The sequence below is a fragment of the Bombina bombina genome, chromosome 3, assembly GCF_027579735.1.
Source record: "Bombina bombina isolate aBomBom1 chromosome 3, aBomBom1.pri, whole genome shotgun sequence".
NCBI lineage: Eukaryota > Metazoa > Chordata > Amphibia > Anura > Bombinatoridae > Bombina > Bombina bombina.
The window spans coordinates 698,772,594-698,789,182 of record NC_069501.1 but is presented as its reverse complement, the minus strand read 5'-3'; the positions used below and the strand labels follow the sequence as shown (position 1 = coordinate 698,789,182).

Sequence of the window (16,589 nt, the reverse complement as noted above, 5' to 3'; positions counted from 1 at the left end):
GTAGTCTTAAATATATGTATAGCAAAAATATCCCATTCAAACCAAAGTATGTATTTTTTTTAATCACTTAAAGGGACACTAAAGTCAAAGTTAAACTTTCATGATTCAGTTAGAGCATACGTTTTTAAGAAACTTACTTCTATTATTAAAATTACAAAGCTACCATTTGTACACAAGTCAGTATGCCTCTCTATTTTATATTTATGTTCTACTTTAAGAACATTATAATTCTGATGTATACTTGAGCTACGGCTTTGCAATAAAAATTAAGCATCAATTAAAGAGACATGAAAGTTAAAAGCAAACTTTCATGGTTTGTTTTTTTAAATGTACTGATATTGTTAAATTTAACCTGTTCTTTTGGGATCCTTTGTTGGAAAGCATAGCTAGGTACAAGCCAAGCAATACCCTACTGGGACCTAGCTGGTGATTGTGTAATTTGCTCACCAGACGTGTTCAGCTAGCTCCCTGTAGTGCATTGCTGCTTTGAAGCTGACTTTAACTATATTTTAACACCCACAGTTATATGCAAGCTACAGTGCAATACACATTAGGGCATTTTCTTTTTATGCACCCTCCTTCAATAAAAACTTTAAATTCCAATTAAATGTGTATAAATTATGGATGTTAATTCATAAAATGTATTTTTGTCTCTATCTAGGTACTTTCAGTGTCCACCAAGGTTTGGCCTTTTTGCCCCCATCCACAAAGTAATCCGCATTGGCTTCCCATCCACAAGCCCCGCCAAAGCCAAGAAGAGCAAGAGGATGGCCATGGGAGTGTCAGCACTTACACATAGCCCAAGCAGCTCCTCCATCAGCTCAGTCAGCTCGGTGGCATCTTCTGTAGGGGGCCGGCCCAGCAGGAGTGGCCTGGTGAGATCTTATGGGTTTCTGCCTTTATGATAAGGATGTCAGGTTGACATAAATTAACACACATAGGTTATCTGCACCAAATTATAATGCTTTATTTAAATATAGGGTTTATTGTTATACTACAGGTATCCCTGGAATATGCACATAACTAACTACGGTGACAATGCTAATATACATGGCAGTATAGACAAATTCATTCCCCTTATTTAAATGTGCAATTCAGTAAACTGGATTTCGAGTACTTGATGTTGTCTTGGTATTCAGTAGTGATTGAGCTTCTTTGTATTTTCTCAGCTCACAGAAACCTCATCACGCTATGCCAGAAAAATCTCTGGCACAACAGCCCTACAGGAAGCACTAAAGGAAAAGCAGCAACACATCGAGCAGCTGTTAGCTGAGAGAGACCTTGAGCGAGCCGAGGTTGCAAAAGCTACCAGCCACATCTGTGAAGTGGAGAAGGAGCTTACACTCTTGAAAAATCAACATGAGCAGGTAAAGGCATCTTAATTTGTCAAGCTCTCATGCTACTAGCATTAATGTCTTAATGTTACTGCAGGGTAACTCCTATCTCAATAGCATCAAACAAGGTCTATGAAACTATCTAATTTCTTTGGAAGCGTAACTTCAGCCATAACATGTGTGAAACAGTGGTGCTCGTGGTCTCTTTAGGTTGCGCATGTACAAATATTTTGCATGGCATACAAAAGAAGAAATCGTGTTTTTTTTTCTTAGCATGTCCTTATTTTCATAAACTATGCAACAGATACATCTTTTAAACACTCTGTGTTGCTAGAGCCAACTGTAGCATATAACTATTATTGATATCATTTAATAGTTATATCAGCTTTTTTAAGTGCCCTTGATTTATGGTACACACACATGTTAATTTAACAATGTTGCACATACCAAAATGTGTGTTCATATAGGCTATAAGAAATTAGAGGATCACTGGTGATAATGCATGCTAGGTTATAAATGCCTAATGTTTTCACAAGAAGGTGAGCATTTGTCATATTGCTCCACTAGGGTATCTTACAGCCAGTTACAGGGATAGTAAAGTCAAAATTAAACGTTCATGATTCAGATCGGGCATGCAATTTTAAACAACTTTCAAATTGACTTTTATCATCAAATTTGCTTTGTTCTCTTGGTATTCTTTGTTGAAAACTAAACCTGGGTAGGCTCATATGCTAATTTCTAAGCCATTGAAGGCTGCCTATTATTTCAGTTCATTTTTAAAGTTGTTCACACCTAGAACGCACTAGTGCCATATTAGATAACATAGTGTAGAGTCAGCACTGATTGTCTAAATAGCAAGTCTTTCAAAAGAACTGAAATAAGGGGGTAGTCTACAGAGGCTTAGATACAAGGTAATCACATAGCTAAAAAGTATATTCATGTAACAGTGTTGGTTATGCAAAACTGAGGAATGAGTAATAAAGTGATTATCTTTTTAATCAAACATTTTCAAGTAGACTGTCCCTTTAAAATCCATCCATCTTGGTGTGAAAAACAAATTAATTTATATACCCCTTCCCCAGATTTATTTCATCTTTTGATGAGCATTTATGTCATGCAACATATTTAGGCCTAGTTTCCATTGAGGTGGTAAAGTTTGGAAACTGGTGGTAACATAAAAATTCTTCATTTACTTTAATGGATATAAATGTTTTTATCACCAGTATCCACAATTTACCACCTCAATGGAAACTAGGCCTTACTTTGCAGAATTAGAGAAAGCATAGTTATCCATTTCCATCTTAAGAATCTTAAAGGAACCCTGTTTCATAATATTAAATGCTAACAAAAATAATAAGCCCCCCTATAAACATTTACTTAGCCTTGGTTTAGCCCAGGGTGTTACATAGTTTTCTTTCTATATGCATATGCCTTAATCATAAATTGATTTGTGGCCATGTGTATTAAACCCAAAGGAGAAATTCAAATCAGTAAATTTCAACTACATTCATAAGGGGAATTGAAATACACTACATTTCTATAAATTGCTTTCCACTGTAGCAGTCAAAGCAGTCAAGTGTTTTGTTTAAAATATCAGCTACTTCAAAGACAAATAATTAACCTTTGTTCAAAAATGAACCCAATAAATGTAATTTTGGGTCCCTCTCCCTCAAATAGGAAGTTCAGTGTATTCCTGCATCCTCATATAAAAATGTATGCTTTTTTGAGTTGCATTGGAGCACTGTTTGGATTCAATGTGCTTTACATAAGCAGACATATTTACTATCCAGTTCACTGTTCTCTTTAGAACTCAAAGAAAAGCATTCCTCAAGACCTAGCAACTGTCCTGGTTTTAGGATTGTACCCTCCACATAATAATCAGAACAAATTGTACTGCTTCTTACCCAGCAGTGATAATACTAAAAATAGTACTTGGTAGACTGAATTAAAGAATGCCTGCTTAGAACATATAAGGTAGCTCCCACTATGATATGTTTATACAAATACTAACATATTTGCCTGTTATTCTTGGACAGTATGTTACAGAAGCTGATGGCAATCTGAAAAGGGCTCATGGTTTGGTGGAAACTACGCAAAAAGAAAAAATTGAGTTGCTGAATCAACTAGAAGAGGAGAGGAGGTAAATATCTTTGTATTACAAATAAAGAAATAGATAGACCAAGTTTTATAGGAAAGAAGTATGATGTGCTTAGTCTTTGTACTTGACTTTAGGCCTTTTTTACACCATTTGGGTGGGATCAAGTTTAAGAAAAGAACTTTTATATTCTTATGTTGGTCCTTGATGTTATGTAGATTTCATTGTTTTAAATATGAAAAGCAAAATTATTATTAGTATTAGTAGTATTATTATTATGAGCTATTATACTGGTTAGGTGTAATATGGTCTCAATACTTTGAATACATGAGTTAGTTTGGTTATAAGACATGCTTGGATAGGAAGGACCATACATGAATCTTCATTTCTTTTAGAATGTGCTTTGGAGCAATACTTTATAATAGCCTTTCCGTTTCAGATTTGATGAAAGGTAAAGCAGATTATATATTGCAAATATTAAACAGTATAAATAATAATTTCTTCTTCAATATAGGAAAGTGGAAGATCTCCAGTTTAGAGTAGAAGAAGAATCTATCACCAAGGGGGACCTAGAGGTATTGTTTGTAACTTTATAACTCTTTTTCTTGAAAATAAAAACATCCCAACATCTTCTTGTTAGACAAACTGGACAATACAGTAGTTTGGGAATAATAATAAGTGTTTTTATCATTGCCCAACTGTTCACAAAAAGTACCAAGGTATCAACGGATAATGTTTTGTAGCTGTAAAGTTTCTACTGATCTGTTTTACTATTAATGTTAATTTATTTTACTGCACTAGTTATGTTTTCTATTTGCCCTTAAAGGGACATAATACTCATATGCTAAATCACTTGAAACTGAAGCAGAATAACTGTAAAAAGCTGACAGGAAAATATCACCTGAGCATCTCTATGTAAAAAAGGAAGATATTTTACCTCACAATTTCCTCAGCTCAGCAGAGTAAATTCTGTGTAAAAAGTTATGCTCAGCTTCTGCCCAGCTGCAGGTAAAAACAAATAAAAAAAATGAAGAAATGAACTGCAGCCAATCAGCATCAACAGTTCTGAGGTCATGAACTCTTTTACTGTGATCTAATGAGATTTCACTCAACTCTCATGAGATTTCATAGTAAACTTCCTTAAACTGAATAGGGAAATAATATGAGTGTGCACGTAAGCTCACTCCCTTAGCTGTCCCTGGACAGACATACTGATTTGCTGCTTAGAAGTCCTTTACAATGGGATGTGGCTACTGAGAAACTTTTGAGGTAAAATATCTTCCTTTTTTACATAGAGATGTTCAGGTGATATTTTCTAGCCAGCTTTTTACAGCTATGCTGCATCACTTTCAAGTGCTTCAACATTTGGGTATCATGGCCCTTTAATAGTTTCCCTTCTTCAGTGTGATAAACAAGAAATGTATTTTGACTAGCAGTTTCTTCTGCACTGTACCCAGCACATTGGCTTGTCTCCTGTTGTATCAGTGCATTCCAGCACAATATAATGAAGCACTTCATGTCACAAAGCACACTGGGACACTGGCTCTTTGAAACAATGTTCACATTCTTTGCAGTTCATCCTCCCGGATGGCACTTCTATTGAAATGCATTTGAATAGGAATACATTGTGCAGTGACATTAAAATAGCCTTTATTGAGATCCAGGCTGCATTATCATATTTCTGGCTCTCGCAGTGAGTAACATTAAAAAAAAAAAACAGTAATATTTTATTTCATTTTCTCAGTATATGGTTGTCTGTGACTATATGATATACAGTGACATAAAGAGCATCATCCAATGTATTTGATCGGACCAATCAGCAGACAAACATGGAGCAGATCGATAATGCACTGAGACTTTGCTGGGCTAGCAATTAGCCAGCATGACTCATCTCTGCATAAAGAACAGGCTTTAGAAGATATTGTCAGCATTTTTTTAAACGTGGGGCTTATGTGCCCAGAAACAGAAGCCTATACGAGGTACATACAGTTTACACACTTATAGACACATCTAAATGTGTACCTGCATAATACAGATGCCGATCAGTATTACAGCAAACACTAATAGCTTTTTATTGGACTAACTTTCCATAGTAAAAAAACCTCTTGCATTATGCAAAAATATATACTGTAATGCATTTGCTTCACAAATGAATCAGCTTACATACTGTATGGAGAGTCAGACATATATACATAGAAGCGGAGAAGCTTAACACTCTGTACATATTTGCATTAATAGTTATACAAAAAACACACCCTAATAAAATGGTACATATGCTTTTACTGCTTTCTCTTCTTTAGAGTGAAAGATAATGCACTCTGGTGTTTAAATATTTCAACTTACATGTTACTCTTTTTAAGATGAAACAGTGTGTTTCTATCATTTTAATAGTTCAAGAGCTTGAACATGGTAAAACAAAAGTCATCACAATGCCCTAGATGCTTTAGAGAGAACATTTTCTCAAAAAATGTAATTTGAAAAAGCAGCATTTAAAGGGACAGTCTACACCAGGATTGTTGATGTTTAAAAAGATAGATAATCCCTTTATTGTATTATCCCTTTATTGTATTATTATAACTGTGTTGGTTATGCAAAACTGGGGAATGGGTAATTCCCCAGTTTTGCATAACCAACACAGTTATAATAATACACTTTTTACCTCTGTCATTACCTTGTATCTAAGCCTCTGCAAACTGCCCCCTTATTTAACTTATTTTAACAGACTTGCATTTTAGCCAATCAGTGCTTACCCCTAGGTAACTTCACGTGCATGAGCTCAATGTTATCTATATGACACACATGAATGTTGAACGCCCTCTAGTGGGGAAAAACTGTCAAAATGCATTCAGATAAGAGGCAGACTTCAAGGTCTAAGAAATTAGTATATGAGCCTACCTAGGTTTAGCTTTCAACTAAGAATACCAAGAGAACAAAGCAAATTTGATGATAAAAGTAAATTGGAAAGTTTTTTTTTAAATTGCGAAAAATTGCATGCCCTACATGAATCATGAAAGTTTAATTCTGAAACTAACATCGGATGAAAGCGTTAGTGGAACGTTAAAGGGACAGTCGAGTCAAAATTGAACTTTCATGATTCAGTTAGGGCATGCAATTTAAACAACTTTCCAATTTAATTTTATCATCAAATTTGCTTTGTTCTCTTGGTATTCTTTGTTGCAAGCTAAACCTAGGCGATAAACTGATTTCTAAGCCGTTGAAGGCCGCCTCTTATTCCAGTGCATTTTGACAGTTTTTTACAGGTAGACAGTGATAGTTTATCTGTGTCATATAGATAACATTGTTATTTATGAGTCAGCACTGATTTACTAAAATGCAAGTCTGTGAAAAGAACTGAAATATGGGGGCAGTCTGCAGAGGCTTAGATAAAAGGTAATGACTGAGGTAAAAAGTGTATTAATATAACAACGTTGGTTATTTAAAACTGGGGAATGCGCAATAAATGGATTATCTATTTTTTTAAACAATAAAAAATTCAAGTAGACTGTCCCTTTAACTTACACTTACAATAAAAGAGCAACTGCACGCAACAGGCAAAATATTTCAATGGAAACCTGGTACTAAAATGGAGACGTAAAAATTCTTAGCTGTCGGCCGCTTCAGTTGCTTAGGCTCCATTTTTAATGACTCAATTGAAATAATCCCCATGACGGTAAAATACCGGCTGGGGACAACCCTAAGGCACACAAATTATGTGGATGTGTTAGTTTCATTGTAATTTTGAAAAACTTTTACTTCAGTATGTTTAAATGTTGCTCCTTCATACGGATAACAGAGTTCCTTTAAACCTCAAATGGGTAAGAAGCTAGCAGATCAGACCATGCAGAGGCAGGTCCCACTGAATTCAATAAGACATTATATCAAATAGTCTAAAATGAATTAAACTTATATTTCATAGTCTACTATAGACTACTGTATTGCACTTCCTTTGGCATAAGCATACAGAATGCCCATAGGCAAGCTGCAGAAACTTCACTTGAAACACCTAATTTAATTAATTTGTCATGAGAATTTGCAGCAGTAACTCATTTTCAAAATGATGTTAAATAAAACTAGATTAGTAGTAACTGTTACCCTTCAGCGCTCATACAGACAGTTCTACGTATAGTATATTAGACTTGAGCATTAGTTTTAATTAATGCAGAAGAAAATTAAAGACAATGAAAAAATACTGACATAAATCGTCAGTATTCAGTCGTTTCCTTTAAAAAATTTTAAAGGGTTTATTACTTACCATAATGTGCTTTGGAGAGAGCGCAAACCCGATCCTCTGCTTGCCAGAGACCTGGCCACACTAACAGGAGGCTTAGGGTGTTAGTTCCCAGGACCTGTTAAAAAGTGTAGGTTAAGAGTCAGTGTAGGTCCTAGGAACCTGCTGTTAGCGCGGCCAGGTCTCTGGCAAGAAGAGGATTGGGTTAGCGCACTCTCAGAGCGTGTTAAAGGGACATTAAAGTCTAAATTAAACTTTCATAATTCAGATAGAGCATGCAATTTTAAACAACTTTCACATTTACTTCTATTATCAAATATGCTTAGTTATCTTGGTATCTTTTATTGAAGAGTAACAAGGCTCACAGGAACTCAGTAGTGTGCATGGCACATGTCTTCAGTACTGCTGCCATAGAGTACTAAAAACACGTGCACACTCCTAAGTTCTTGTGATCTAGTTACTCTTCAATAAAAGATACCAAGGGAACAAAGCATATTTGATAATAGAAGTAAATTGGAAAGTCAATTAAAATTTCATACTCTCTCCGAGTCATGAAAGTTTAATTTTGACTTTACTGTCCCTTTAAAGTAAATATTCTAGCTAGAGGTGAACTTTTCGCTTCTAGCTTTGAAACATTTACATTAGTTTTAACGAAAACGAATGTAAATGTTTAACTAAAATGTAGCATTTGTTTTGTTTTAAGTGAAATAAATACCGAATAGTGCAGCTGTTCTGTCGAGAAGTGCAATTCATTGAAAACTGCAATCTGACATCACTTCCGGTGAGTCTTCTATTTCAATATCTGTTTTGCCTCTGTCTGGAGGGTGCACCGCTGATCCTCTGGCATACACCCCAAGTAAACCTTGGGGAATGAGGTTTAAAAGGGGGGCTTTGTTCCCCTTGAACCCCCCAGGCGGAGGCAAAATAGATAGTGAAGATAGGTGATTACAGTGCCCATCTGATTGGTTGTGAATCCTGTCACTAACTGGACATGGACCAATCAGATGTATGGAATCACCGGAAGTGATGTCAGATTGCATTTTTCGATGAATTGCAGTTCTCAACAGAACACAGCCAATGAATATTCAGGGGAACTACATTTATATACACACAAAGGGAAGCCTTCAATAATTTAGAGTTAAGATATAAAAAAATAAAGTAGCCACATAAGATGAGAAAGCTTGCTATGAAATTGCCTTTTCTCTCACTGCTATTGGCTGGTCTTTTAAGCCCTATTTTTAATTACTCTTGAAACCACAAAGTGGTATATTGTATTAGGCCTATGGAATGATATCACTGTGGTAAACAATACACTTTTTAACATTCCAGCATATCTGGCCACAATAGATTTATGCATTAATTTTAAAAATGTTTGTTAATATACCAATATACTAATGATGTTCATACCAGCATGTCTGTGTTTAGTGTGTTTTTGTTTTGTTTTGTTTTAGTTTTTTGAAATGACACTGTCTTTATATTTCTTTACCAGGTCTTTTTGACATGTTACTGAATTCAAGAAGATTAATAAAATCAAAAGCATTAATAAATATACTCATTTTCAGAATATCCAAGCTGTATAAACAAGTCATAAAAACATTCTTAAAGGGACATTAAGCACAAACTTAATTCCCCATACAATTATTAGGCATTGTAAAACATTGGGATGTCCCTTTAATGTCCCTTTAATACTGTTCTATTTCATTTTGTTATTGAATTATGCAGCTGTGAAACTTTTAGAATTTTTTTTTTTTAGTGACCCCATTATGTAAAGTTTGTATGATACCTCAAAGCTACCTGGCTTTATTCTGAAGTGAACCTGGAATGAGTCTTGTATCTCCATTCTAGACTTTGCTTTGAGAAATTATTTTGGAAGAAAAAAAAAATCATAAAAACGAATTCATCTTCTCCATTCAGAAACAAAATGGGTACCTTGTGGATCATTTTTGTTAGTATAATTCAATGTAATATTGATTAACTTTTTAAAGAGACAGTAAACACCTTGCAATTATTAGATATGCATGCAGTCTTGCAATGAACTAACATACTGGGTGAGTGTGAAATGCGTTATTACCAGGTTTTTTTACCTACCACTTGCCTTATGGGAAGGAGCCATTTCAGGTATGATACTGAAGCAGACAAGGATGGCCACTGTCATTGTGTTCGCAAACTCTTCATCTGATCTAACTCTGCTGAAGCAAACTGGGGAGAGATATGTGGCTTCTGAAGCTTGTCATGTGTTCAGTTGTCAGAATTGGAAAAATCTTTTAAACTTAAAGGGATATGGAACCCAAATATTTTCTTTTGTGAATCAGACAGAGCATCTTTAAAAAGGTTTCAAGTTTACGTCTTTTATCAAATTTGTTTCATTCCCATGATACCTAGGTAGGTGTCCGGCACACTACATGGCAGGAAATAGTACTGCTATCAAATGGATAATATTCTTGCAATACTGCTGCCATATAGTGCGTCAGACACGTACACACTCCTGAGCTTACAATCCCTGCTTTTAAAAAAAAAGATACAAAGAGAAATTTTGATAATAAATTAGAAACATTTTAAAATCACATGCTCTATCTGAGTCATGAAAGAAAGAAATTGTGTTTCAGGTCCCTTTAAATGACAGAAAACCAGGGCAAAATAAATAATAATAGTATATTGCAACTTTTTTTACTGCACATAATAAAATCCTATATTATAAAAGACAAGTGTTTGTCTGAAGCCGTCATGCGCAGTACAGACAAACACTTGGCCTTAGATTCTATTCTCGCGCACCTCGGCATAGCTGACAGATTGGGAGCGCGAGGTACACAGCATACAAGCAGCTGTGAGATAGGGAGCGCGAGCTACTCAACAGCTGTGAGGTCTGCTACGTGAGAAGCGGCAATGCGCTCCCCAGACCTCACAGCTGTTTGTGGCCGACGGGAGCGTCGCGAGGGGCGTGACCGGGTGTCGCGAGGGGCGTGGCCGGGCGCCGCGAGGGGCGTGGCCGGGCGAGTGTTGCCGCGATGGGGCGTGGCCGGGCGGGGTCCCGCGAAGACAGAGCCAGAGAGGGAGCAGGAGGGGGGGGGGGCAGAGAGCCAAAGAGAAGGGGGGGCAGAGAGCCAAAGAGAAGGGGGGGCAGAGAGCCAAAGAGAAGGGGGGGGGCAGAGAGCCAAAGAGAAGGGGGGGGGGCAGAGAGCCAAAGAGAACGGGGGGGCAGAGAGCCAAAGAGAAGGGGGGGGCAGAGAGCCAAAGAGAAGGGGGGGGGGCAGAGAGCCAAAGAGAAGGGGGGGCAGAGAGCCAAAGAGAAGGGGGGGGCAGAGAGCCAAAGAGAAGGGGGGGCAGAGAGCCAAAGAGAAGGGGGGGGCAGAGAGCCAAAGAGAAGGGGGGGGGGCAGAGAGCCAAAGAGAAGGGGGGGGGGGGCAGAGAGCCAAAGAGAAGGGGGGGCAGAGAGCCAAAGAGAAGGGGGGGGCAGAGAGCCAAAGAGAAGGGGGGGGCAGAGAGCCAAAGAGAAGGGGGGGGGCAGAGAGCCAAAGAGAAGGGGGGGGCAGAGAGCCAAAGAGAAGGGGGGGGCAGAGAGCCAAAGAGAAGGGGGGGGCAGAGAGCCAAAGAGAAGGGGGGGGGCAGAGAGCCAAAGAGAAGGGGGGGGGCAGAGAGCCAAAGAGAAGGGGGGGGGGGCAGAGAGCCAAAGAGAAGGGGGGGCAGAGAGCCAAAGAGAAGGGGGGGGCAGAGAGCCAAAGAGAAGGGGGGGCAGAGAGCCAAAGAGAAGGGGGGGGCAGAGAGCCAAAGAGAAGGGGGGGGCAGAGAGCCAAAGACAAGGGGGGGGCAGAGAGCCAAAGAGAAGGGGGGGGGCAGAGAGCCAAAGAGAAGGGGGGGGGGGCAGAGAGCCAAAGAGAAGGGGGGGCAGAGAGCCAAAGAGAAGGGGGGGCAGAGAGCCAAAGAGAAGGGGGGGGCAGAGAGCCAAAGAGAAGGGGGGGCAGAGAGCCAAAGAGAAGGGGGGGCAGAGAGCCAAAGAGAAGGGGGGGGCAGAGAGCCAAAGAGAAGGGGGGGGCAGAGAGCCAAAGAGAAGGGGGGGGCAGAGAGCCAAAGAGAAGGGGGGGGGCAGAGAGCCAAAGAGAAGGGGGGCAGAGAGCCAAAGAGAGGGGGGGGGGCAGAGAGCCAAAGAGAAGGGGGGGGGCAGAGAGCCAAAGAGAAGGGGGGGGCAGAGAGCCAAAGAGAAGGGGGGGGGGGGAGAGAGCCAAAGAGAAGGGGGGGGGGGGAGAGAGCCAAAGAGAAGGGGGGGAAGAGAGCCAAAGAGAAGGGGGGGGAGAGCCAAAGAGAAGGGGGGGAGAGCCAAAGAGAAGGGGGGGGGCAGAGAGCCAAAGAGAAGGGGGGGGCAGAGAGCCAAAGAGAAGGGGGGGGCAGAGAGCCAAAGAGAAGGGGGGGGCAGAGAGCCAAAGAGAAGGGGGGCAGAGAGCCAAAGAGAGGGGGGGGGCAGAGAGCCAAAGAGAAGGGGGGGGGCAGAGAGCCAAAGAGAAGGGGGGGGGCAGAGAGCCAAAGAGAAGGGGGGGGGGGGGGGAGAGAGCCAAAGAGAAGGGGGGGGGAGAGAGCCAAAGAGAAGGGGGGGAAGAGAGCCAAAGAGAAGGGGGGGAGAGCCAAAGAGAAGGGGGGGAGAGCCAAAGAGGGGAGAGAGAGAGAGCCAAAGAGGAAAAAGAGCCAAAAAGGAGAGAGAGCCAAAGAGGGGGGAGAGAGAGCCAAAGAGGGGGGAGAGAGAGCCAAAGAGGGGGGGGGGGAGAGCCAAAGGGGGGGGAGAGAGCTAAAGGGGGGGGAGAGCCAAAGAGGGGGGAGAGAGAGAGCCAAAGAGGAAAGAGAGCCAAAGAGAGAGACAAAGAGGGGGGAGAGAGAGCCAAAGAGGGGGGGCAGAGCCAAAGAGGGGGGGGAGAGCCAAAGAGGGGGGGGAGAGCGCCAAAGAGGGGGGAAAGAACAAAAGAGGGGGGAGAGAGCCAAAGAGGGGAGGGGAGAGCAAAAGAGGGGGGGAGAGAGCCAAAGAGGGGGGGAGCCAAAGGGGAGGGGAGAGCCAAAGAGGGGGGAGAGAGAGAGCCAAAGAGGAGAGAGAGCCAAAGAGGGGGGAGAGAGAGCCAAAGAGGGGGGAGAGAGAGCCAAAGGGGGGGGAGCCAAAGAGGGGAGAAAGAGAGCCAAAGAGGAGAGAGAGCAAAAGAGGGGAGAGAGCCAAAGAGGGGGGGAGAGCCAAAGAGGGGGGAGAGAGAGCAAAAGAAAGGATGGAGAGAGCCAAAGAGGGGAGAGAGAGAGCAAAAGAGGGGAGAGAGAGAACAAAGGAGAGGGGGGAGAGAAAGCAAAAGAGAGGGGGGAAAGAAAGCAAAAGAGAGGGGGGAAGAGAGAGCAAAAGAAAGGGGGGGAGAGAGCAAGGGGTGGGACCGCTGTTCTGAAAAAAATGGCCCGTGTACACGGGATTTAGTACTAGTATTTTATATTACAGTTCATATTAAATGTTTACTGTCCCTTTAAATAGAGAGATCATTTTAAGACTTCAATCATTATTGGTTAATAATGAACACAGGTAGTTATGAGGTGTCTGTATTTACTTTCCTTCTGGTTAGGTTCCTCTCCCAGCTTTTGCATAGACATTACTTTTTATGGTTGTTGGATGATCTTGCAGCTTCTCTTTTTGCTGTCTCTCTGTTTCATGTTTCGTGTGCACAGACACAGACGCAGGTGGAGCATGCCCGAATTCGGGAGCTCGAGCAGAATCTGCTGTTTGAGAAGGCTAAAACTGCAAAACTTCTCAAAGAATTAGAGGACAAAAGGGTAAAATGTAATCAGTGACCCTGTCTGCAGAACTACATGCTTGCCGGCCGCATTACGCCCCAAGCCTCATCCTTGTCGCTTTACATTAATTTAACCCATTACGGCTTCTACTATTTTTATTTCTGCATTCACTTTATTCACCTAAGAAAAATATTTTGCCTAGATTTGTCAGACTTAAATCAGCAGTACACAAAACAGTTAATCAGAACTCATTACCAAATGTTCATACATTTTTAATGTATTTCTCTTTCTTTAATTCTCTTTTTTTATTATTTAGAACATTACTCATTTAGTCTTGCCCTGAAGTACAGTCTATCTTCAACTACAAATCAAACTGTCAAAGGATTTGTGCTATTTGTTGACTTACCATTATGTCTAAATGTTGCACAGACAGTACTGCTGCTTTACGTTGCTGCTGTAAAAATTTTAGTTCTTAACTAAAATGCCAAACATTTTACACTTTTTTTCTTTTTTTTTTTTTTTTTTGATGTATAGCTGCATATTACCAAGTATGTCAACTAAACATATTTCCATTGCAACATGTTTAATATCTATTACTTAATATGTACAGTAAAATAATTTCACCTGTTGTAGGTTGTTACATGTTTTGAGCTAACATAGATTCTCATAAACCATAATTACATAAACCTTACCATAACAAAAAAAGCTTTAAAAAAATAAAATGCAGTCTTGAACATACAGTTCTAATATTTTTTTCTAGCAATAACCAAAATGTTTGTATCACAATGGAACTTTTACTAAGCCTTTAAACTGTGATTTTATTTTTAGTATTCCAGTGTTAGACAATGGATTGAAAGAACAGTTGCAACAATTCCTGTTTATGATTAAATAAGCATGTTGCCTTTTGGCTACAGAGGAAAGATAGTCATTATTTATCATTTTTGCATAGATCAAGGGTTGACAAATGTATTTCTATTTCAAAATCAACTCTAACTAGTGAGGAGCCATCCAAACATTTTGTTTTTGGGTGTCAGGATATGCTTTTTATGCTAATACACAGAACTACCAAAACCTAAGAACCTAAAACTAAGATTATAGAAACAATAGCCCCTTTATATTTGGAAATTGTTAAACATTAGAAACATTAAAGGGACATAATACTTATATGTTAAATCACTTGAAACTGAGGCAGTATAATTGTAAAAAGCTGACAGGAAAATATCACCTGAGCATCTCTATGTAAAAAAGGAAGATATTTTACCTCACAATTTCCTCAGCTCAGCAGAGTAAGTTCTGTGTAAAAAGTTATACTTCAGTTACTGTCCAGCTGCAGGTAAAAATAAATAAAAAAAATGTAGAAATAAACTGCAGCCAATCAGCATAAACAGTTCTGAGGTCATGAACTCTTTTACTGTGATCTAATGAGATTTCACTTTACTCTCATGAGATTTCATAGTAAAATGAGTGTGCATGAAGCTCACTCCCTTGCTTGTCCCGGGACAGACATACTGATTTGCTGCTTAAAGTCCTTTACAATGGGGTTTGAATACTTAGGACTTTTGAGGTAAATTATCTTTCTTTTTTTACATAGAGATGTTCAGGTGATATTTTCTAGTCAGATTTTTACAGCTATGCTGCATCACTTTCAAGTGTTTCAATATTTGGGTATCATGGCCCTTTAAGGACATGATGATGTAAAGCTCTATGCTCAGGTGAGACAATCTAAAATGTTCCTCCAGCACTATGAGATCTCTAGTGAAATTCTTAAAAAGCAGATTTTGCTTTACTTCTCCAAGGGGCTTTCCCTGCATTTCTGTATGTGAAGGAGAGACAAGCCCAGTGCAATATAGCACTGAATAACATGACACTTCTGCTGCATTTATACTTTGTGCTTTGTAAATTACATTACTTACACTTCAGATTAAATGTTATTACATTTAAACTTTGCACTTTATATTTTGTATTTCATTTTGTATACAGCAGTGTATTTAGGATTGCGATTTTACAAATTCTGATTATATTTTCACAGTTTCTGTGTAACTTCAACAAATTTGGATTATACGTTGTATATGTATGTGTATCTTTTACAAATTGCATTACACATTGTATTTATTCTATTTAAAATAAAACTGGAAAAACTGACAGCTTCAGTTTCCCAGACAGCTTCAATACTTTCTATGGGTCCGAGTTAAGTTTGGAGAGAAAATATAGTACAGACTTCACAGGGACCCATCTCACTGAATTCTATGAGTAAAAGTGCGGAACCTGAAAATCCCAGAGAGATGAGAGATCTCTTCAATAGAAAGTAATGAAGCTCTCCTCTGGGATACAGAATTTCACAGGGGATAGAGAAGGTAACTGGATAACTCATGGGGCTGATATAAATGCTTAGTTTGCATCAATTACAAATTAAACTGAAATGTTTTAACTACAATTCAACTTGCTTTTTTCTATAGTTTAGTATTTATCACTTTTCTGTCAGTTAAATAAGTGTATTGTAAAGTTTAAGCAAACATAACCTGCATACAACTGGCGAGAAAAATCTGTGAAACCAGCTTGTGTAAACTGCTTATAGCATTTCACAACCCTTTTGAGAGAGCTTCAGACATATCCTGGGAACTCCAATATTCAGACCAGGGAACTCCTCCGTCCCTCCCATTTTCTGAAGCTATGTTTTATTTTACGATAGACAAAATACAAAGTGCAATGTATGTTGCAAGAGATACACAGAAATATACAAAGTATGATCCTAATTTGTTAAAGTAGTATAGAAACTTTTAAAACATAATCAGAATTTATAAAATGACTGCTGGATCTAAATCTAAATGTATTAAAATAGAAAGTGTAAAGTTTAAATATAATAATACTTAAAGGACCTAATTTGAAGTGTAAAGTAATATAAAATACAATGCACAAAGTGCAAGTGTAACAAAACTCTCATATCATGCAGTGCTATATTACACTGGGCTTGTCCCTCCTTCAGATACAGAGATGAGAGAGATCTTGCAGTGCTGGAGAGTTCCGCCCTTTTTCTTTGAGCATTCAGTGAGTTCAGCCCCTGTGAAGTCTGCACTGCAATATCTCTCCAAGCAGCAGAATCTTTGATCATCAAGCCCTTTAAGAGAAGAGACTTGTTTGGTAGTTATTTTGTTAATTAAATATCAATCATCAATTTCATCCTTCAGAG

General features: G+C 39.2%; 1 protein-coding gene across 3 annotated transcripts in view; it reads left to right on the top strand.

The window, feature by feature from the left end:
• The window catches only part of CLIP2 (CAP-Gly domain containing linker protein 2), a 278,140-nt gene that overhangs the window by 223,926 nt on the left and 37,625 nt on the right, over positions 1-16,589 (top strand). For 2 of the 3 annotated variants that reach the window (XM_053707490.1, XM_053707489.1), the window contains exons 5-8: positions 662-875; positions 1,170-1,367; positions 3,371-3,474; positions 3,944-4,004. In XM_053707490.1, coding sequence (XP_053563465.1) covers positions 662-875; positions 1,170-1,367; positions 3,371-3,474; positions 3,944-4,004 — 577 coding nt within the window. Of the gene's footprint in view, positions 1-661; positions 876-1,169; positions 1,368-3,370; positions 3,475-3,943; positions 4,005-13,336; positions 13,442-16,589 lie in introns of all 3 variants that reach the window. The other variant, XM_053707491.1, reaches the window with a different exon arrangement.